The sequence below is a fragment of the Accipiter gentilis genome, chromosome Z (genome assembly GCF_929443795.1).
Source record: "Accipiter gentilis chromosome Z, bAccGen1.1, whole genome shotgun sequence".
Lineage (NCBI taxonomy): Eukaryota > Metazoa > Chordata > Aves > Accipitriformes > Accipitridae > Astur > Astur gentilis.
The window spans coordinates 61,880,400-61,897,475 of NC_064919.1; the positions used below are offsets into that span (position 1 = coordinate 61,880,400).

At 39.1% G+C, this 17,076-nt stretch overlaps 1 protein-coding gene across 9 annotated transcripts in view; it reads left to right on the forward strand.

Annotated features, from left to right (window-relative positions):
* Window positions 1-17,076, forward strand: part of PDE8B (phosphodiesterase 8B) — a 78,109-nt gene that overhangs the window by 21,989 nt on the left and 39,044 nt on the right. For 6 of the 9 annotated variants that reach the window (XM_049794416.1, XM_049794409.1, XM_049794415.1 and 3 more), the window contains exon 2: window positions 13,398-13,457. The exons of 1 other annotated variant lie outside the window; for it this stretch is intronic. In XM_049794416.1, the coding sequence (XP_049650373.1) occupies window positions 13,398-13,457 (60 nt within the window). The remainder of the gene's footprint in view (window positions 1-13,397; window positions 13,458-17,076) is intronic. 2 more of the 9 variants (XM_049794419.1, XM_049794410.1) reach the window with 1 other exon arrangement.

The window sequence follows — 17,076 nt, forward strand, 5'->3', positions numbered from 1 at the left end:
AGGTGGAGGGAACTGAACAGTCTCTAGAGCAAATGCTGAGCTGGCAGCCCCTCAGGTGTATGCAGACAACCTCCAGATGTTTTTTCTTAGTCAGTCTTTGGAAGGCAAAGTTAATTTTACATTTTAAAATGATTGTTTGATTGCAGACTAACAGTATGCTTCGTAAGTTATGAGTATTTAGCTAGACCAAGAGCTGATGGAAGAAGATCAGGATTATTTAGCTAACCACTTGCTGCAAATTAATGTTCTAGCTGTTTCCATTCATACTTACAGGAACATATTACCTGAATATTCGAGTACTGAAAATCACTTCATATCTTTTTGTATCAATATTAATAGCCATGCCCAAGAAATGATCTGCTGTATTGAACCATAGGTCTACAAGCCCATTATCTTGTCTTGGGCAAGAGCAAAGAGCCTTACGCAACAGACAGAAAAAAGAGCAGAAGGAGCGGGATGTCTCCCTGGGCCTCTCTCAGCCTACAACTACGGGGCTTCTGAGTTCAGGTTATGCTACTACTGATGTGTTTCACAGCAACACAGGGGCCTATCTTTAGTAAATTTTGTTCAACTACTTTTTAAAAGGCACTCCCTCCAGTTGCCTGATAATTTAAGTGAAAGCATCATATTTCTTGTATTGTGAAGACAATTGATGAGTCATTCTTCATTCATCTCTACACCGTTCATTATTTCATAGATGCCTATTCTATTCCTCAGACACCTCTCTTCCTGGCAGAAGCAGTCTTTTTAGTTCTCTGAAGATGTCTTGGAACATCTATGATTATTCTTGTTGCTTTCTCTTTATTTTTCTAGTTTTGGTTAACTTGTCTCAAGGAAAACAAAAGATGATGTACAGCATTGAAGGTGTGAGTTCATCATAAATTTACATGGCAGCATAAAGTTGTTTTGTTTGGCTCTTTGTTCCTATCCTCACACTGGTTGCTTTTTTGACTAGCTGAACATACTAAGATAAAAATAAGATTAATTTTTAAATCTTTCTGTGTCTACAGTTTTGGATTTTGCTGTCTCCTAAACACCAGTGCATGTATTTCTGAAACAGTTCAGGTCTAGCTGCTGTGCTTTCCCTAAGATTGATGTAAAGGAGATTTGACTGGATTCTCCAGTAATGTGTGTGACTCGTGCTCTTACAAAGCTGAGAATGGACAGTAATGACACATGGATTTACAGAAAAAGGTCTCCCGATGCCAAGATCCACAAGTCTTGGGCAGATTCTGCTTACTTTGACAGATGTTTGGAAAAGGCTGTTTTCCCTATGCCTCTTTACACTGCAAGGACATTAACATAACTTACCTGCCATGCGTATTTAGTGAAGGGAAATGTGTGCACTAACAAAATAAATAAACTTTCAGAGAAACTTCTGTTGACAAAGTCAATATTCAAAATAAACCTGATGTCACTGGAGGCTGCATTCTATAGTTGGTTTTCTTTCCACAAGTCTAAAAATGTTGCTGTTTGTGACACGAGTCTGTCTCTTTACTATCTGTGTGCTGCTGGATTAAAATGTGGACGCGTACCTTTCTTAAGTAAGTCATCATTTTTGAACTTGCCACAATAGTTATACTGAGTTACTGAAGTTTCACATCTTTGGAGGAGTCCATGGGGTCTGTTCAATGTTCACTTTTAAAAGTATTTCAAAGTAAAATTTGTTTGCCTGTTTTCAAAAAAAAAGTGCCAATTTAGTCTGAATTTGCTCAATGTTACAATTAGGAGAAGGGAGTGAAGTAAAACAGGGCTACTTTATGATAACAGGTACTTCTCTTACACAGTAGTTCAGAAGTTAAAGAACTTGACCAGTCTATGGATTTTAATTCCTTTCTTGTCAGTACAGGCTGGGAGGATATTTCCTGAGCAGCAACCATGCTGAAAAGGGGTAGGAAAAGGCATGGTTGACCTGATCTAGCATTGCGATAGCACCACTTGGACGGACTAGACCACCTTCAGGGGTCCTTTCAAACCAACAGTTTTGTGATTCTTTACTCATTGGTGTTTCACTGAGCATCTCTAGACGTTAGTCAGGGCCTTCTTCCTATTCAGGTTCTGAGTACCTGGGGGAGAGGGAGGAAGTTTTCTACTACTGTAGACCCTGAGGCACTGTAGATAGTGGAGAAAGGTATGCTCTTAATTTATGTCTCATGCTGCTTCATGAGCAGGAATACCTAGTAAAAATACTACTGAAAATTGATGCATTAGATTTTTGCCATGATTTAACCCCCTAATTAGGAAAAAATGCTGCAGGGTTTTTTTTGCTTTTTGGATGTTTTGTAGATTTCTTCCCTTTTTGAACAAATTAACAGCATCTGTGGATAAGGAGCTGTTGTCTTGAAAAGATACGTTGTCACAGTCTATTTGGTTTCTCAAATTTTTTATTCCTATGGTATAGAAATCCAGCCAATTCTAAGCAAATGTACCTCTAAACTACATAAACACAAGAATAAGGAACCTGCAATACCTAAGAGTAGCTTAATTTAAAAAGGAATAAATGGTTACATTTAGCTTTCTCATGAAAACGTAGGAAATAAGCTAACTATGCTGTATTTTTCTTGTTTCTGTAGACTTGCATGTAAAACTTTAAGCAGAAAACCCATTAAGGAATTATTTTTTTCCTTAAAATCAATACTGAATTCAGAGTGAGAAAGATAGGATGCGTCAAAGATAGAATTTCTTGAAAGGAAAATGTTTGTTATCAGACTGTGATGCAGCATTTTGTAATTTGATGTCTTCCTGGGGTATATTTTACTTATTAAAATTAATTTATAACATTATTGTTATTCTTAAATTTTTTTATGTCATTGGCATAAAAGCTTCACTGACAGTGAGTACACCGATAATGATAACTGTATCATTTCAGACCGTGCCTTTCTTAAGCAATGTGAATAGCTGACAAGTCATCTGAGCCATGTCTTTGGGCATTGTGCTCTTGAACAAGAGACACTTGTGGTAGTAGATCTGGGGATGTGGGCCATTTATTGGTCTGCTGTAGAGAGGAAGTAAAGGAGAAGGAAAGATTGCTAGGACCCAGTAGGCATATTGATCCAGGAGTTCATAAGAAACATAAATCTGAAATTGCTGAACTACTAACTAAGGTGTGTCACCTGTTCTTTAAACTGATCTCAGTTTCAGAGGAGTGAAAATAAGGTAATGACACGTTAGTCTTCCTTAGAGGGTACCAAAGATCATCTAGGAACTACATTCTGTTTCCATACTGGGTAAGGCACTATGTCGAGAGATAAAACAGAGCACAAGTAGATGTGGTAGGTAATTGGATAATATGACGTGCTGGAGAAGAATTAACATAGCTTTTTCTGTAAGGAAAGCATAAGCTGAGATGAGCTATCAGCATTGATCTTAGGTGGTATAAGGGACAGTGTCCCCCTGTGCTTGCCCTGTTTTTGCATTTTTCAGTTTGTCGTCTGCTTTTGGCCACTTCTGGAGACAGGGTGTTGGGCCAAGATTGCTTGGTCTGACCAAATTTTAATTGTTCTTCACAGAACATCTAAAAAGGACATGAGAGCGCATTTAGAAATCTCTCCAGATATTTGTGGGGTTTTACTGAGGGACATCCTAATCAACTGTGTTCAACCAACTGTAACTTGGACACAAATCTATTTTGTGCTAACATCAAGAACCAGAATCATAGTACTGGTCTTAGTAGGATCAATGTGCAGATCATAAGCCTTGAATCCACTTAAGAAAAATGGGGGGGGGGGGGGAGAAATTGTGTGTACAAACCTGCAGGATTGCTTCCAGATTCTGTTGGAAGCCTTAATCTGTGAATTATAGGAATAAAAGGGAAGTGATCTACTTTTCATGGATTGTGGGCTTTTTGTGGCCTATCTTCCCTTGACAAGTCTCAGAGGAGCTGCTGCTATGAGCAGAATTGAGGACTGATTGACAATGGTAGTTTGTATGCCAAATTTAACAAAATAATGGCCAAACTAATGTCTTTTCTACTTGATTTTTCTACTTCCTATTATGATAATGTATTCATAAGGAAGCTGCTACCAAAATGTGAATAGAATGTAAAAAGTCCTAATATAATATTCTGTCTTCAGTTATCATTTTGTATCAGGCACACATTTATTATATTAGAGCTCATAGAATTATTTTACAAGTGTCAGCTTGCTTGTTCAAGAGGTTGCCTGAAATTGCTAGCCACTTGAGATGGGTACATTTTGTCTTTCTCAATTCTTTTTTTCTTAAGGATGATCCAACTTTTGTGACCTGTTTGTGCTAGCTTCCCTTTGTTCCCCACTCTGTTCCCCATGACTTTCAGAGGTTTACCTGCATCCCATTGGTTTGTTTTTCTTCCCTTACCACTGATTTTAGATTGAAACAGCAAGATTATGCTATCACTACTGTCTGTAATTGCTTAAAAATAGAGAATTATGTTGCAGGGGGGAAAAGAGTGAGAAATAGAGAAAAACCAAATATGTGTTTTTGAACACTTACTTTTCTAATTTCTAATTTGAAACACAAGCCAAGAAACCATGTAGAGTGGAATGAGGATGAAGGAAGAAAGATAGAAATCTTAACATCAGTTCCTGAAGCTTACTTTGATCAGACAGATCTTTGCAGCTTTGCACAGAAGCAGTTGTAGGAGCAGACTCTGAGAACCAAACTCAAAAAATAAACATCCAACATATTACTAACGGTGTAATTCACAGAAATTCGACTTTAGCCATTTGGTCATTAGATTTTGAAGTGTTTTTGAGGACTTCTGCTGATCTCCAGAACTGCTGCCAGTGTTAGCTTTACTACAATATGTGGTCTTGGCACACACGTCACACTGAAGAATATGTGGAGTTCACAGCCAGAGACACTACTATGGCAGGTCTCCTGAAGGACCCAGTCAGGCTGGTATTCTCAGAGCACATGGGAAATGCAGAGACAACACTGGGCTGGTGCATCCAGTATATGATAGTCCATGCCCAGCCAAGCTTGGTTTCAAATGCTTCTCTCCCAGGTAAGTGCTCCCCCAGCAGCTGAAAGCAAGGTTGATGGGGAAGGGGGAGGTGGGAAAGGAAGTCAGACAGTGCTTAAAGCTCCTTTTCGGGCACAGGTTACTGCAAAAAGGAGTGCAAGGGTCATGGGTGAGGGAGAGAGTATGCAACAGGAGCCTGACTTCATCACCCAGAGGTGAGCATGGTCATGGAAGGGAAGGCTCTTCTTCCCCTTGACTTTCTCCCTCTCCCTAACAAATTTTCAATTCCCCTGTGTGCAGTGACATAGCTTTAACTGGAGGCATTGAGAGGGTCTCATCCCAAGCCTGCTTGCTTTTGGGAAGCAGAAGAACCAGTTGCAGGTCTGTGAACTCTACCCTTGAGCTAGGTGCATGAAAGTACAGCAGAGCCTGCCAAACCTACATGTCTTTGTGAATTTGGGTCCAGTTTATTGCCTCTGTGTGTAGTGTTTTCATGCTACGTGCCTGAAGGTGTGTTGTCCTGAGCTGAGGATCTGGCCTAGTTGAGTAGTTGTATGTTTGATAGCTACACAAGTAGAAGACTTTTTTTTTTCCCTAAGGGAATTTTGAAGTTTATTGCTTGTCAACAAAATCGCATATAGTATCTGGAAGAGAAGAACGCATTATGATCATGAATTTTGCTTATACATGTGGGAAGAATACACTCAAAACTACACAATAAAATTTTCCTGACATATAGATAAGCTTTAAGTGATTAAATCATTAGATTGGGGAAATGCTACACTGCATGAGTTAAAACTAAGATGCAAATATATTGCAGACCTCCTAAATGAGTGCTAAATTAATATATTAAGGAAAAAAAACTATGCTTATCTTAGAGTTTCATAGTGAAACTGTTTAAAACTCTTCTTATGGAGTATGCTTTAAAAATGGTTTTGATTTGGGGTTTCTTATAGCATTAACTTATTCAAGGTGCCACATTTTAAATAACACTTTCTTAAAAACAAAAAGCATTCTGAAGTTAAACTGAAAGTTTTGCAAAACAAAAAGACCTAAATTCCAAACAGTCAGATCACACTTGCTTCAATCTGGAGTTGTACAAATATGAAGAGAAGATTGTTTTCAAAACATTCCAAATTCCTTTAAGAAGAGCTTGGCTCTAATTGTATTTTCTACAGTAATAAGAGCTGGACTGATTCCTAAAAATGTGGGAAAATACCACTTATTTGCGAGGTTTATAAAAATTTAGGACTGTACATTTAGTATATCAATATTCTGAAAAAATTTGCTTGTACTTCCCATCCTATCTTAAAAAAATTTGTAATCTAATGCTTTAGGCAAAGTGTGTATAGATGTTAGTTTTGTTCCTCTTTTTGCTTTTATTTAAGGTAGAAATTTCATTATGGTTTTTTTCTGCCCAAGGAAATGTTAAAGTGAGATAATAATTCTTAGTCAAGAATCCAAATAAGCAGATACCATTTGAAATGATAAACCTATAAAATAATAAAAAGTACTAGCTTTTTTTGAATATGCTGGCCCTGGGTGTGTTTGCTTTTCAACAAGGCACAAAAACCAGATCCATGACTATTGTTTAAAAGACCAGGACACCACTGTGGAAGGGCTGCCTTAGAGCAGCCTGTAGCTGTTAATGGAGTATTAACAGGGACACAGATGAGAGGAGTAAGAGTATTGTAAGAGTGACACCGTCATATCCACAAACCATCTAAACACTTGAGGGCATGGCTTTTGGGATTACTTTTTGTTGTTGTTTGTCAGCATTGCAAAAATGCAGGGATCTTGAAAACTTGGAAACCTGAAATCTCAGCTGCACAGCCTGACATTCCAGACAAAGGGAGTGGAGATAATTCACATAGGGGTAAGAAATAGGTTGAGAAGAGAGAAGGCGGGTTTGTTTACAGCCCTTTTATTTTGTTTTCTCTTTTGCTTTCATCTGCAGAGAAGATTTTGTCTGTGCCTTCTTCATCCTTCTGCAAGTTGAATGTAAACTTGGCAAGTTTTCCTACATCACAGCTAAAGAGAAGGATGCTGTAATAATTTGCAGGCAAGATAAGAGAACTGGATGAAAAGACTGCAGTTGGTTGCGAAGGAAAGGTCACATTTTATAGATAACGTAGAAGAAGCAAGATTTAGAAAGAGCCAGGGTTGGAGGACTTAAGAGAAACTCAAGTGGATGATGACTTACAGATTGTGGGTGTGAGCAGAAGTAGGTTGGTGGCAGTACTCCCAGTGACTGAGAGAAAGTTGCAGATAAAGGTTGATGGGGCAGACACTGATCTGGAAGGGAGGTTTACCTGAAATGACAGCTAGACACATGCATAGAGAAAAGCTGAGATTTCTGTTGCTGAAAGTGGAAAGAGGTCTGGAGTATAGAGGTATAGATGTAAGTCCTTAGTGCAGCTGTGTTTCTGGAGCAAATAATTTGTTTCTTGTGTTCAAGAAAAGAACAGAAGGAAATCTGGGTTTCCTATTCCAGGTAAATGGAATAGGAAAGGTTGGTATTTCTAAGTCAGTGATACATGTGGAAGGAAAAGCAACACAAGATCTTTGCCAAAGTTAGAGGATGTTCTATGGAGGACCTTCTGAAGGGGTTAAGAGAGAAGTAGACAAGGTCTTAGGGTGGAGAAAATTTCTGAAAGCCAGAGTCAGACTAGATTTCAAACCATAAAGTGTCAGTGGTATGAAAGGCAGCTGGTGGCGGCATGGAAGAGGACTGTGGAGTACTGCTGAGCTTTGACTCTAAAGAGAGACATTTAGAGACTTCTATTTGACTGGAGTGCAAAGCAAATGTGAATTCAAAATAGTTAAGGAAGGAAAGGCATGAGACTCATCTCAGGCTGAAACTGAAGCCTGGTTACTTTTGTGGTCTTCACAGTAGATGGCACACAGCTGGTTTTTTCCATGTTGTTACCACAAGTGGAAGCCTGTGTAAAGGTTATTGATGCATTGAGGGTCTGCATTGGTCCTAGTTTCTTGGTTCCAAACACCCCAGCTGCTGGTTTTGAAAATATTTGTGATTTATACAAAGCTTATGTCACACGTCATGAATAGGCTAGCTCTTCAAAATGCATATCCATCTTTTTTTACCAGTTCGTATGTATCTGATGGGTCAGGCTTCTTTTATGGATGCTTGCAGAGTTTGCAGTGGCTAAGTCAACAACCACGAAGCCTTATTTCTTCTAAATGGTATGTGTGTTCAACCATTATTTTCAGTTAATAAAACAGCATGACCTTACATTAACCTTAGACTTGAGCTATCCAACTCTTTCAGGCTCCCCTGGGCTCCCTGGGAAGGTTGCAGCTGGCTGGCGTGAGGGGAGCAGCTTGTGGAGCAGAGCGAGTTGGCAGCCCTCTGCTGGGAGCCAGGGAAATGCAGGGCATGAGCAGCTGGGACAGCAGCAGCACAGGTCAACTGGAAGGCAGAGCAAGGGGAGAATAAAAAAAAAAAAAACAGAACCTGACAGCAGAGGTGGCAGAGAGTGGTGCTCCCTGAAAGGGAGTTGGGAGAGTAGCTGTACTGGTGGATGGAGAGGATGAAGAGAGGCAGCCGGCCAAATGAATGAATCAAGGAAGGATGGTGTCTGGAAAAGCCATGAAGGTGAGGCCAAAAGCTATCTAGCTCAGGACCAAGTCTCCAGCAGGAGCAATGTGTAATGATCTATCACATTTATCCTCCCAGCCTTTGCCAGCTTGTCATTTAGGGGCTTCTTGAGCCAGAGGTGGCATCTTTGTGAAAAGAGCTCTTCATTTTTCTCCTGTAAATTTGTCCCTTCTTTAATGCACACAAATTGCTGGACAGGTCAAGTGATATTCCCTGTAATGGTTGAAGCTGGCAAAGCAGCATGGGGAGGCTCCAAACAGAGAGAGAGCGGCCAAGTGTTAAACTGTAGAAAAATGCCCGTGGATGGGAGTTGAATGGATCAGAAGTGTTAAAAGAGTAAAAGAGAAGGAGAAAGACTGGGATAGAGTTCTGCTAAGAAAGGCAAAACAAAGAAAAGAAGGGGAAGAAGAAAGGGACAAAATGTTGCTGAACAGTGGAAGAGGAGCTGGACACCCTGGTCAGGTGTGTTGTAGCATGAAGAGGAGCAGGACAACTCCAGGACAGGGATGGTGGAGAACAGCTGTGGGCCTTGCGTCTCATAAGGGAGTTTAAGCAGGGCTAAGACCAGTGTTGAGGTCACACATGGTAATCCTTTTCAGGACCGCAGTTTGGCCAGGAAAAAAAGGGAAGGGATTTGAGGTTGAAAATAGTGGTATAATTGAATATGGAAATGGTACTAGGCAAATGACGGGCTGAGGTATCAACCCTCACCAGCGCTGTAGATGGGGAAAGCTGCACTGGAAAGAAATTAAAATGAGCCCTAGCAAAGATGGGGAGATGGAGCCAGGGCAGCAGAGGTGCAGTGAATGCTGGGTCAAAAAGACAGTACTGTTACCCACTTACAAAATAAAAGGGACAGAGGTCTGAAAACTTACTACAAAGGTGAGGGAAGGGAAGCATCATTGTGGGAGTGACTAAAGTGGAAAGAAGATATAGCGGGTAGGGAGAAGGAGCCTTTAGAGCAAAAAGGTGTCCTTAGAGACCTTGGCGTCTGTGCAATGCTTCTCAACTGGCACATCTATCCTGAGCCTTTCTAGGAGGCTGAACTCACCAACGCCTTTGCTTCACTGCTTAGTTGGCTCTAGTTGCTGCTGTTGTTCTGGAGCAATGAAGAATTATTAAAGAAGATTTTGCTGTACTAATTAGTCATTATTTTTACAGCAGTTGTGTTACTAATTATTGATGATACACACATTGCAGGGGCTGTAAGTCTGCAGGCATATGGGAGGGTGAAGATTTTTGTATTGGTGATTTAAAAGGGTGGAAATTAATGAAGTGTTAAGTACATTTTGCTTAATGGTAGTGCTATGATAGTGAGGTAATTGATGATCACTGATTTACATAAAAACATACAGTTTAAGAAAGTACCACTGACTGTCTTTAATTCTTCAATTACTGTCTGATTCCTGTGGAGATTGCCTAGGAGGTTAGAATGATACTGGAAATAATACTCAAATGTTTAAAATGTTAAAACATTTCTTCACTGTTTTTAAGCTTTTGCTATTCCCAGATGGTTAGTTTATTTATGATTCCTTTGCTTCCAACCCTGTGTCTGTTCCTCTGCTCACTGAAATCAGGGATTTTCTCACTGACCTTTTTGGAACCAGGCTTGTCTCCACATGTCCAGAAAAGTTTGTCATAAGCTACTATATTAATTGATTTAGGTTTCAGATCTATTAGCGGTCCTTCCTGAACACTTAATCAAGTAATGAGAGATTTATTTAAATTGGAAATCATCAGCAATCAGGTCATAGAATCGTTTAAGTTGGGAAAGACCTTTAATATCATTGAGTCCAACCATCATCCCAACACCACCATGCCCACTAAACCATGTCCTGAGGTGCCACATCTATGTGTTTTTTGAACACCTCTGGGGACAGTGACTCCACCACTTCCCTGGGCAGCCTGTTCCAATGCCTGACAACCCCTTCAGTAAAGAATTTTTTTCTAATATCCAACCTAATCCTTCCCTGCTGCAGCTTGAGGCCATTTCCTCTTATCCTATCAAGATACTCACTTAAGCCAGGAAATGAACAGAGGTATTGGTTGTGGTATCACTAATATGCAATGTCCACATGGTCATATTCTTCTGGGAGTTAGGAAGATGTTGAATTAGTTCCTTCAGGCCAAGAAGAGATCTGTCAGACATCTGTGAAGATCAGGCACTCTTGCTGCCTCCTCGAGCTGTGTTTTGAAAGGGAGAAGTGAGACAGTCACTTGTACCCAGAGGAATTTGGGCATATGAATCCAAGGGACTGATTCAGCTTGTAAAACAAAACTCAGAACTCCAAGTCCGGAAAGGAACATTTCAGACATACTTTTTGCTGTATCTGATGAGATTGTTTATTAATCATTCCTATGCTCAGGTTCATTATCAGACTTAATTTGAGGGTCCCATCTGTTTTTGTGCATTTGTATGAGTAATGAAGTTGAGCAGCTTAGGGACTTAAAGGTTATACATGGCAATGTTTCAGATATAGCAGCACCTTTTCTGCATCCCTGTATGGTTCTGACCCTATTGTGTCTGCATAGAGCAGGATAGGGACAAGTTCACCTACACCAGGGCTCTTGCTTCTTCTAATCCTCATGAAGCTTTCCTACTATTAGCAGAGGCAGGAACACCCTGAAACTGGGGCGGGGCGGGGGGGGCCTGATTTATAGGTCCTTCTATTCAGGTCTTTTCTGTTCCTGAGGCTAACACAGAAGCAGCGGGGTCACAGTTGTGTGGATTTGTTGTTGCTGTTTTTTAAATACCCAGGCTAAGAGAAGTGGCTACCCTGTAAGGGAATCCCTGTAAAGGGAGTGATAGACTTACCTGCATCGATCTATGTCTTAGACACAGTTATTCCATCTTGGACAAAACAGCATAATTAAAGCTCGATGTCCTCTGAAGTGGTAGAAAAGTGGAAGGCATTCATTTACAATGTCAGTTTCTTAGTAGCATTAATAAATGGATAATAAAATAAATATCTCTGTCCTAACTGTCTTTTGTGAAGAATCCCAGTCTCTTGATCAATACGTTGTGGGACAGTCGGAGCTGTGCATTGTAAAAAAAGAAGCTTGTGCACTGATACTGACCCAAGTCTGTGTTTGTTTTCTTACAGATTTATCTAATGAGACTACTTTAAATTTTTTTTTTTTAAAATCAAAGGGAATAATGATAAAAAATATATTTAAGATTTTCCTATATAATACTATTGTAGTGTGAATGTGCTGGTTTTCTTCTTTGGTGAGGGGGAAAAGAGGCTGGGAGCTTTCAGAGGACTGTTTCTCTAACTTTACTCATAAGTCATGGTTGACGATGGGTACTAACTTTCATTTCTATTCTGATACACTTACTGGCATTGTTAAATTCTGCCATGGCAGGAGCTCAAGTGGGAAGTGAAGCTTTTGTGTGAGAAAAGGAGAGGTTAACTGCACTTACATTGGGGGCAGTTTTTGCTTTGGAAAACAGTGGCAGGCTTTGTAGTTTAATCTTTTGGAGTACTGCCTGTTACCACCTTCTGACGTACATTGTTGGGCTGAGAAGAATCGATGCTCAGTGGTGCATGAAAGTCCAACATGTCAGTTGTAGCTATACATAATACCACTGTCTCTCATGCAGGCAAGGCTGTTAATACTTAACACAGTATTGTGTTCTCTAAGGAAAAAAGCTGAATATCGGTAACTTAATCCATTTTGAATGTTTATACACATTTCTTTGAAAAATACTAAATTTAAGAACAAGGTAATACCTGGACAAAAGGCTCAAACTAATGAGCACCGCAGAGCAAAATGCTGCAGAAGTAGGGCACCAGGATTTCTGGAGGTGTGTCGGGGAACAGTCCTGGGAATCTGCCTACATTAGGGTTTTGTTCAAATTACGAGTCTTGCAGGGCAATTGCTTTAACTTGCCTACGCCAGGCACCTGGGATAACTGGTAGCAGGAAAGCAGAGAATCTGCCCTTTTGGAGATGCTAACTTGCAAATAATCCTCCATACGCATGAGGGGAACAATATTTTAAGGGTTCAAAGACGCTTTTCCTTAAGTACATGCATCTGTGGGAGGACATGTGTTTGTATTCATTCAACAGTTCAGTTGCTTAACAACCTTCTGTGGCTAATGGTCTGAAGTGAAACAAATCAGTAGTGTGCAAAAGTGTATTGAAATGTATCAAGACACAGAAAGTATTAAGATAGTCCAACTCCTAGGAAATAGGGCAACAAAGCAGCCACAGCCAACGTCTGCTGGGTTTCTTGCAGTAGCTTTAAATTATGATGTGCTCTCATGTCTTCTGAAAATGTCATGGCTCACATGGTAGCAATGTGTTTTTCTTGAAAACTAAAGGCTATGGGTTCTGGAAAACAATTTTAAATCTGCAATCCAAACAAGTTCCCTTGTCTAAAAAGTCACTTTTTTCCTAACCAAACCCATTAAAATATTATTATTGAATATATGTCACAAGACCTTTAATACAAGTTCTGTATTACATTCAAACGAATAAGGAAATTTTTCGCCAGAAAAAATAGCTTTCTGTAGTCTTAAGCAAAACACAAGTCCTTCCATGTAACCAAGGTACTCTGCTGGGGAAAAAGGGGAAAGGAAGTGGTGTTTCTTGTTTCCTTATTTAAAACCCTACAATTTTTAGCTTACAGGCAAATAAAACAAAATTAGGAGTTTGGTAAAATATGTTCATAAATGAAACACTTCAAAGCAACTAAATTAAGGCTGCTAGTCATATGCCTGCCTGCCTTTGAGAGTCTTTCATGGTTCTTTTTGATCTTTCATTCTTGCATGTAAAATGCTATCTTGTTAAGAACCAGACTGGAAAAAATATCTGTGTTACTCTTCTTTAGCAGGCTTCAACTACAGAAGTACAAATTGGGCCCATGAGACTGACACAAGATCCAATTCAGGTAAGATGCTCCTTCAGTTTCTTGATACAGTCAAGTCAGTGTTAATGGGTGAATAAATTAAGGTTCAACCCCTATAGTTAAGTATAATGTTTTCATTTTACTTGTGCAAGGACTGTGAGATGCGTAATTGGTGTTTTGGTTTATCTGATTGCTTGAGAAGAGATCTACAAGTAAATTAACTCGGTGAACAAGGTGTTTAGATTTCCATTAACATCAAATCATTCCTTTTATGTGTCCTGTCAATAGGAGTGTGTGTGTATGTGCATTAGCAGGGGAAAGAGCTGCCCCTCTGGATGTTAAAAACTGTTCAGTTCTGATATACCAAAGTTTTGCTGGGTTTTGCACAACAGGACAGATACTTGTGCTCTTACAGGTCACCAGTCCAAGAAACCACACCACTTCCAACAAGACAGGTTGAACTTCAGCCTAACGAGCAACAGCTCAGACACGTACTTGCTTCTGTTTCTGTACATTTTGTTCCTGTGCCAGTAAACAGATGCCAAGTGTTATTTTTTTAACTTATGGTAGGTGTTAGAGCTCTCAGATGATAGCAGATTAAATAGTCTTAACATTGCTCTAGTGATACAGCATTCATTTGAATTAACTTTTTGGGTCATTTAACTCTGTAAAATACATAGACATTTAGTCACCAGTCACCTTTTCTGTTTTGCCTGGGGGTTTTTTTGCCCCTATGTGGCTATGAGAGGGAAAACCTACATATGGAAGAAATGCTGTTCTCAAGGAAAATAAATCATGTGTATATGCATCATAAAGCTTTACATTTTTATTTCTGTATTAAGCTTTCAGTCTTAATGATGACTTGATCTGATAAAACTATTTGTTTATATTATAATAAGACTGTGGAACAGTGGCTTCAATGTAGACCGGTCTTCAGTTTTGTAAGGAATTTCAACATAAAATTGTGGAACTCTTCACAGAAAAATGTTGTTTAGACTATGATCATCTTCAGAAAGGTGGTCCAGCAAATACTTAACAAATAAAAGTACTGTCAGTGCTTATGTCAGGATTTTACTTTGTAGAAATTGGATTTGCCAAAATATCATAGTACCAGTGTTAGCTGTTATAAGTGAAGATTTTTCATATAAGAGGGGAAAGTGGGTTTTTTTATTGTTTTTTAAAGTGTTTAACATTCTTGGTATCTTGTCAGGTGTGACTGTTATTTTGTCCCTACATTACACAAGTGAGAATCTATAGCGCTACCACAGAAGACCTTAAGTAAAGCAAAAAGCAGACCTTAAGTAAAACTATTAACTGAAGAGTTTTCCATTAAGACATTGCCATACACTAACTTATTTACAGGGAAGTCACATTACCTCAGCTAATTTGGCAAGTATTGCACACATCCACACATTTAAAAAACTTGTGTTAATCTTTTATTCCACCTCAACAATGGAGTTACGTGTTTCTCTGTGTGGTGCAAACAGCTACTGAATATCATATTTTAAATGTCTACTTGTGGCTGCTTAATCATGTTCACAAATGTCTGATAAGTCAATTCAGTTTGTTAAAACAATTGCCACTGGGGATTTTCTTAGTGATGTTAATTTTATTCTGGTGTGTGTTTTATGCTGTCATGGGACACCTGTGCCAACCTCAAAATGGCCCATATTTTTTGTCTGAGAGGTGACCTTACTTGTGACTGTGACCTGCCATAAGCCATTTAATAGATTCCTCACTGTACTTTGTGACTGTCTGTGTTGGTAGACAAATTTGGTTTGTTTTCTACTAGATCATGACCCAGGTGCTGCTGCCGTTAAGGGGCAAGGGGAAGAGTCCCAAGCAAACCTACCAGCTCCAGCCCTCCAAACACCCTCCACATACGCAGCTTGCACATCTGCCCCAATTTTGTACCAAGGCTTGCAAATAAGCATGGTTTGGTTCTGAGACCTTAGAATTGACCATGATAAATGTGCTTTCTCCAGAAGACACAGAAGAAAGGTGTTTTTTATAAATGTTTAGTGCACATTGAAAAGCTGTCTCATCCTTTTGTGGGAGTGTTTACCAGGGCTGATAAAATTTTGGATGCGTCTCCTGTTCAAATATTACATTTTCTCACCTCTTAGGACATTCACTGGCCGTCATCTCTTTCATAGCATTGACATCAAACTTCATTTCTGTTCTGATGATGGTGATCTACTCTGTTGAGCTGCAAACAAAGCATGATGATGCACAGCATTTTACTCTTCCCCCATGCCAATTTGTGGTGTAACAAGAGCTCCTTTCCAACTTAATTCAGAGCCACTATGTGTTTCCACCTTAAAACTCTTTTGCAGGGATACAATAACATAAAAATAATTAAGTAACTTTATTTTTACTTCTGAAGTTGCTGTTTGCAATTTTCTCAGTTTCGTTGTGGTACCCTATGTGTCTGTACTCAGCTGGTGTCTCTTGTTTTATTTTGAGCTCTTTAAAGCAAATCTCTGTCCATTTTCTGTATTTGTATGACAAACTGGGAACAAGACATGCAATAGTTGTACAAAGCAAATACTTAGAAAGATGGTAAAAATTCCAATACATCACTAAAAAGATGTAAAGGTCTCCACAGGAGAAGCCCACAGTACTCCTAAACTAGGGCAGCAGTCAGTAAAATGATCTTTTTTACAGTAACAGTGACAAATTACACACCAAAAAATAGATACATGGGGGTTTTACCAGGAAACACAGGTTGAATTCAAGCTTTTCCTTGACGGTGTTGTTTATATGAATTGTTATATTTTTATCTTGACTTTGAGAGCGTATCTTACAATATACTTCTAGTTACATTATGTTTTGATGGATTATAGTAAGCTTCATACAAATGTTAATGAAAAAGCATGGTAGTAATACTTTTAAAAAAACCTTTTAAAGTTAATATTCTCAGAAGGATTCATACACTGGTAATTAGCTACCAGTGGGAGATGGGGTGGTTTAATTAAGCTTCATTATTTTACAGCTAGTAAATGATTGCATTTTGCAATCCTTTATTTCCAAACTGGGAATCTTGTGAAAAGATATCAAAAATGTGCCACAAAAAAAACAGTTTTCTGAGCCATATTGTACTGATCAAACTAGGAATGAAATAAAACTAATAGCAGCTGGAACCAAACAGAAGATTGTATCAGAGTAGCGACTTTACCTGAGTATCCACAGACAAAGTCTGCAGCTCAGTCATGTCAAAGCTTTCCAACACTTCTATGGCTGGAAAAAAATCAGGGATTAGGTAGAGTGACAACAGTTACCTTGGATGTTAAGTGTCAGTAACCCAAATCTGCTTATTGTTAACTGCAATAAAAATACTCTAATAAATTTAAACTTAAGCTATTTCTTAATATTTATGGAACTTCTGAGCATATAATTTTCTTCCGCTGTTTAATGAAACTTCAGCTGGTTATCCTGCCACAGTCACATTAATTGATTTTTTCATTGTTTGGAATTCTACGATCCAGACAGCTCAATGTAAGAGAAAATTTATGGTCATCTTTTCTAGCTTCCAGACTGATGGTGTTGAATTTCACATGGTGACAGCACAGCTGCATAGAGGAGCACAGATGAAAGGTCATTGACCTTTTTTTATGGGCATTTGGGGCAAAACTTTGCATATTTTGCTCAGACATGTTGT